This window comes from Notolepis coatsorum (genome assembly GCF_963971535.1).
Source record: "Notolepis coatsorum genome assembly, chromosome: 17".
Classification (NCBI taxonomy): Eukaryota; Metazoa; Chordata; class Actinopteri; order Aulopiformes; family Paralepididae; genus Notolepis; species Notolepis coatsorum.
Genome location: NC_140181.1, coordinates 72,280,989 through 72,287,641, shown reverse-complemented (window position 1 = coordinate 72,287,641; position 6,653 = coordinate 72,280,989). Strand labels below are relative to the sequence as shown.

The 6,653-nt window shown below is 45.3% G+C and overlaps 1 protein-coding gene across 1 annotated transcript in view; it reads left to right on the top strand.

Annotated features, from left to right (window-relative positions):
• Nucleotides 1-413: 413 nt before the first annotated feature.
• The window catches only part of lrp1ab (low density lipoprotein receptor-related protein 1Ab), a gene marked incomplete at its 5' end in the record, with an annotated part of 197,602 nt that continues 191,362 nt past the window's right edge, over nt 414-6,653 (top strand). The window contains 2 exons of the mRNA XM_084333493.1: nt 414-432; nt 551-673. Of these exons, the coding sequence (XP_084189619.1) occupies nt 414-432; nt 551-673 (142 nt within the window). The remainder of the gene's footprint in view (nt 433-550; nt 674-6,653) is intronic.

Here is a 6,653-nt window from a genome sequence, read left to right as displayed (position 1 = left end):
AAGTTGAAAAAACACCTTGAGCAATAAAAAGGAGAGAGCGAGAGAGAGAGAGAGTTGCAATGTCTGCACGGGGAGAGGAAACGACTAACAATCTCCAAAGTTAAAGGGACCAGTGTTTGGTAGTAAATTCTGATTTCTGAATGGGGTGACCCTGTGGTGTCTTTGATACAAAACATGAGCTGAACTTGGACTGACCCTCACATGTCACTTTGCTCTGCTGGACTAAGATCCACTTCCTTGGAGCTGGAAAATTCCAGAGCCAAGATCATGAATGGAACGGACCGGTTGTTGAAGGGTCTCGGAAGAACACATAGTTTTTCCGCGGACTAACAGTCACTTCCGTTTACTGGAGTAATTGATCGGTGATGTCGAGTGGTCGCATTCTTTTGACCGCTATGTGTTTGCATGTCAGAATGAGTTTCTGTCACAAATGTTAGTTTTTTTTCTCTCTCTCTCTCGCTCTCTCTCTCTCTCTCTCTCTCTCTGTCTCTGTCTCTGTCTCTGTCTCTGTCTCTGTGTGACACATTGGTCTTTTGCTCTGTTGTTTCAGCTCCAAAGACGTGCAGCCCGAAGCAGTTTGCGTGTCGGGACCAAGTGACATGCATCTCCAAGGGCTGGCGCTGTGACGGAGAGAAGGACTGTCCAGATGGATCGGACGAGTCGCCGGATATCTGTAAGTCTGTATCTGTGTCCCTGAAATAAAAGTAGCCATCTCAGCAGGATCACGACATGCCCTCTCAAGTCACCTGCGGTGGCGTTTTGGCTGTGGGCTTTACCTGCGTTGTGTTTATGTTATGTTTCCTTACAAGACTGCTGTTCAGCATCTCCACCATCTTGGGTTCTGATCTCAAAGTTATCATTGACTTCCTGGTTCATTGTAGCCACATTGTCATTTCCTCACAATATCTATACAGTAAATCACTTCTATATTTTTTTTTATCCACTTTTTTTCCCATTTTCTATATTTTCTCCCATCCCAATTTCGTATCATCCAATTCAACCCTCCCCTGTCACGAACGCTGTTTCTTGCCTCCCACAAGCCGGCTGCAATGTGGACTAAGTCATACATAGCACAAGTCCCCTCCGGTACTTGAGGTAACAGCAGTCGCATCTTTTCACCTGCGCAGCTCGATCTCTCAGTGGCGAGGAGTAACGCGTGGGAGGCTCACGCTGCCCCCGACACTTCCTGATTCTACTGCGCAGGCGCACCAACCGACCTGTAGGAGTCGCTGTCCACAACGCCCGATCCCCACCCATCAGTTTCCCACCCCCTAATACGGCCAATGTGTATTAGTACGGACGACCAGCTAAACTGAAAGCAATGTGGAGCGCTGGGCTCAAACAGGCAAGCCCAGCGTCTCCGCATTCGTGGCGAGCGCCTTGCCCACTACGCCACGTAGCCGCCCATCACTTATATATATTATATATATAATCATTATCTTTTATTTCACTTTCAATACATTTAAGTAAACATAGAAAGATACAAAATAAACACATTGCAAATAAGTAAATACGAATAAAATAATATGAAATCACATGTTGTGGCATCTTTCCATTTGTTTTTTGCTCTAAAGATGCGACGAGGCAGCGTCCAGACAGTTTAATTTGGGTGCCAGGGTCTGCCCTCCCCACGAAGGACACAACCTCAATGTGCCCAGGCTGCTCCGCCTGAGTTATAGCTCTAATTACGCAGCCATGTTTAGTCTGGCTGTTCGGGGATGTGTCTGCTCTTGTCTGAACCCTTGTGGGATCTGTGTGGTCCCACAGCCTCGTCCCGGGCTCCTCACATCTGCCACCCTCCTCCGTCCTGCCGGAGCATCCATAAACTCTCCCTGGTAAAAAAATCAAAACAACCTTCCCCCTGTTTATGTGGAGGCGCTAATGGCGATTTTGAGTGTCTGCGTGCGCCACACCTCGCATCTGTCATGCCACAAACATTCTCACAATAGTCTGGCACGCAGTGACGCAGAGACGAGAGCAAAGGCACCCAACGCTGTGGCTTTCTCCTGTTATTGTTGGGGGGGAAAACACCATTAAGCATTAGCAGATGGGCTTTTGGATGTGATTATGTATGAAAAAATCCCAGGGCGATTAACTGCCTTCTCTCATTGTCTTGATGGAAACATTAAACATGAAATGTGGCCGTTGAAATTGGGAAAGTAAAATTTTTAGTTTGGACTCCCTTTTCCCCGCAGACAGGGCCAAGTCGCTCCCCTCTGCACTCGCTGGAGTTTTGCGGTGTTCCGTTTGCTCCGTCCGGATCCCCAGTCTGTGGCCGTCCACCATCAGACCAATTAATTTCAAACATCGGCGCTACTTTAGAACAAGAAATGTGTTGCTCTGAGATAAACGAGAGGCGGTTGAGTGGTGAATCTCTTCTATCCCCCCCCCCTCTCTCTCCATGGGTTGCTGAATGTTTACTCCGTTCTCCGTTCTCCGTCAGGATTTACTCAATTCATCGGCCTATTGGTGAAAGTCTGCTGGTAATAGGTTTCTCCTGTTAAGTGATTATGTGCTGTAAAACAACAACAACCCATTTTATAAGCTACTATTGGTACAAAATGTATTTTGTTGTCACAAAAATCACTTCCACAGCAGGAAACGTCACGCGAATGTGACAGACAATGCTGTCAAGCGAGCTTTCGCTAGTCAATCTCTGCCCCCTTTGGTCTTGAGCAATTGAACTGAGTGGAATTTCCACACCACTTATGTAATTTGCCCACACAGACAATGGCATGATTCATCTTGTCCAAGAGAACTGCATGGAGAGAGTTTCACCAGAACATCAAGATCTGTTCTGCCCAATTACTCACTTCCCCTGGTCTGTACTGCTGCTCACCCCCGTTAACACTTTCACTACCACACTACCAAAGGGTTAACCCTTTCACGGCGACAATACAGAAGGTTAACCCTTTCACTACCACACTACAGACGGTTAACCCTTTGGTAGTATGGTAGTGAAAGGGTTAAGGCGGCATTCCATTCATGGCGGCTTTTGATGCCGTCACAATGATTATCTGTAAACTACAATTAATGCACTCGTATACAGTATAAGTATGTGATGTATACTGTAACAAGCCATTTAATGCACTAGTATACTTAAGCAATAGCTCACAACCATGGTCATGGTATATGGTTATTATATCACAGCTAAGGGGTGTTTTGTCGGCCGGACGCAAAGCGGCCTGAAGTGAGCTAGTGCTTTTATAGAAACTCAACACCAGCAGGACCAAGGAGCTGGTGGTGGACTTTAGGTGAGGCAAGAGGAGGCCCCCCACTCCCATCACCATACGAGTGGAGGAGGTGGAGACCTACACGCAGGGAACAAAATAACCACCCGCCAAGCGCCAATGGCCTGTAGATTTAAGGTTTGGCGAGTAAAAATGATAGGTCTGCCCGCCATCTGGCGTGTAGTTCATATCGATACTCTTATTTTGAAAATCCTGTGCGGGTCTCATTTCCGCCCCAAGCGCAGCTCCAGTCATAATATCTGGGCTCCGGCAGCTAGCAACGTTCAGGTTCATATGATACTCTTATTTTGAAAAACCCTGTAGCAACTCCGCGAGTCATAATATCCACCCAGTCCGTGTTTCTGAAAGCAGAGCAGCGTTAACACAGCAGTGTGCCTACACGACCCGAAATAAGTCTGTGGTGTTTTATTTCTTCTCACAACGGGTCAAATGCATCTACATGCTTTGCACCGTCGCCATTCCTTTATGCCCACATCGCCCGAAATTAACGTTTATGTACCATTACAATCACTACAACGTTAGCGTAAGCTAACAAGCTAATCCTGATCAGAGGCAGAGGCGCAGAGCCATAGAGAACAGCAGACAGTGTGGACTGGGGAAAGGGAAATGGGGGGGCACTCTCCCCTTCCCTGTGTGTGTGCGTGCGTGCATTTGGAAAGAGGACGAAGTCACTAGTCAGGACTCAGGACAGGAGTATATTATAGTAAACTGAGGATTACTGAGGATGGACAGATAATGTTGATATTCAAATATAAAAAAGTTTCGAGAGGAGTGGAAGTTTGAAGACAGACTACAATATGATGCGGAGGTGGTGAGTTGAAACAGTGTGTGTGTGGGTGTGTGTGTGTGTGTGTCCCGACCCCACTTCTATGTTTCAATAAATTATTTGCATTTAAAACTATTAACGCTGACTAATTCCTTCAGTCCACTCAAAATTATGCTAATATTCCTTATGTTGTTTATGATATTAATTGAAAATAGCATATGAGAGTATTATATAGTAATAATAACACATGGCGATATACTAAAAAGCTATTTAAAATTTTTGGCTGGTAAAAAATCTGCCCGGCTGGTAGTTTTTTAAATCTACCAGCCAAATGGCTGGTAAGTCAAAAAGTTAAGTTTGTTCCCTGCCTACACGTTCCTGGGAGTACACTAAGGGCACTCATTCGGGTCCGTTCCGGTCCGTACCGTCCTCATTCCGGGTCGGGTGCGAACTTCCCCCCTCCCTCTCCCCCCTCTAGTTTGTGTACACACTTCAGTCTTGGTTAGCTCCGGGTTCTGTTTACGGTTTGCGTTTTGAGCGTTTACGCTTGCCGTAGGCGATGATGTCACGCTTGAAAATGTAAACAGGAAGTGTGTTAACACGACGGCGGAGACTGGATGCTGATATAAAATGAACAAATAACCAATAAATATGAAGTTATATTTGAACCTCTGTTGTCAAGCCTTGTCAATATAACCCACCCCCTTTTCTCACGAATGGATGGTGTTGTAGAGTTCGCTTTTGAGCGTTTCCCAGGGCTAATGCTAAGCTAATGGCTAACGCTAGTTAGCTTAGCCTAGTACTAGTCTAGTATAGCCACTGTAGCACTTATTTTTCAGCAAAGAATGTGCAATAAACAAAACGGATACATTCACTGTGTGTTCTGCCTCATTTGTTGATGAAACAAAACTAACATCAACACAATTGAACACAAAGCGGAGTTTAGTCTCATCTGCGCTGATTTTGTTAGCTTACTTGCTAATGTGAATGGAATATGCCAGTATAATAGTATAGCATTTTGGCTAGCAGCTAACGTTAGCCTAATGCGAGCCAGGGAAGTGCTGTGCATTGTAACGTGCCTTGATGTTTTCATCCACTGAGCTGTGAGGCTCCACATGCTTGTTTTTGGTTGAGGTCTGAACTCTCAAATTGCCCATAAATATCGTTTTTGTGGGTATTGTCCAGTTGTTGCTGTGTGGTTTTATCTGCCCAAAATTCAAGCAAGCATGAAAAGCATTACAGTAACAACGTTGTGTGTGTCACGCCCCCCGCTCCCACTGGCCCGCACCCGAGACCACCTATTTCATCGGTCCAGGTTCAGCGGGGGGCGGGGACGGGGGGAGAGTGTTCTCACTCAGACAGACACACCCTTTTCTGGTTCGACCCGCCGCTGATTCGACCCCGAATGGTGAGTGAGAAAGGCCTCTAACAGTAGACTGGACTGGTCGAGGACCTTTACAGGAAGACTGAGCAGACTGTTCAGACTTCCTGAGGAGACTCAGGTCTTTCAACGTGTGCAGCTGGCTACTGCAAACATTTTGTGGTTGCCAGTGTCCTCTTCTTTGACGTTGTATGCTGGGGGGGGGGGTGTAACATCAACTCAAGAGACACTTAACAAACTGAACAAGCTGGTGAGGAAGGCTCTAGTGAGAGTCGAACTGGTCAAACTTGAGGTTGTAGCCGAGAGTAGGACGGGGGGAAAGCTGGATGCTATCCTGGGAAACCCCTCCCACCCCCTCTATGAGGAGCTAGCCAGAATGAGGAGCATGTTCAGCCATAGACTTATCCCCCCACGACACACCACAAACCACCTTGGCCAGTCATTTGTACCAGTAGCCATCAGGCTCCAACTGTGGGCAGGGACTGCTGCCAATTACCGGAGAGCTAACGGCTGGAGAACTTGAGAATGTTAGGATTATCTGACTCTTAATAATAAACACTTCATGGACTCTGGTGCAGTGTGTTACTATGCTTTGGACCATGTATACCAGTACCACCATCACTATTACTACTGTCTGATTGAATCCTGCCACCCACTACTGTTCACTACTAAATCAAATCAAACTACTACTACTGTTATCACTATTATCATTATTACTTTGCACTTGTACTGTTCTTGGTTCTATAATTATTACTACCTATTCTGGCTGTACCCCCCCCCCCATGCTACTAGGAATACCTGGCAAGGTTCCATAAAATAAATATACACACAGCAGTGGAAATCATGCGTCTTCATCTTTTTCAGAAAGCTAATGTTATTAGGGCTGTCTTAAATACTTCGAAGCTTTGTTCGATGGGCATGGGATTCGAATATGAAAATAAAATTCGATTATGTAAAAAAGATTTTTTTTTTTTTTTTTGCTAAATCAACTCTGCCTCTCTTTGTTAACTACAACAAGCAATGGCGTTTGTTATTTAAGATGAGGTTGGACTCGGCACTGACAGATTTGTGTTCATTGTGCTGCTTTTTATAAAGCCTCAAATGACTGCTTCCATGAAATATTGTAAGCAAAGTGTTTAGTTTGTCTAAGATTTAAAAAGGTTTAAACTTTACAGCACTGACAAAGATGAACAAAGTGCTGTACAAGTCCCACAACAGATATTTTTTTTATTTTTTTAATAAATATATTTTTTTT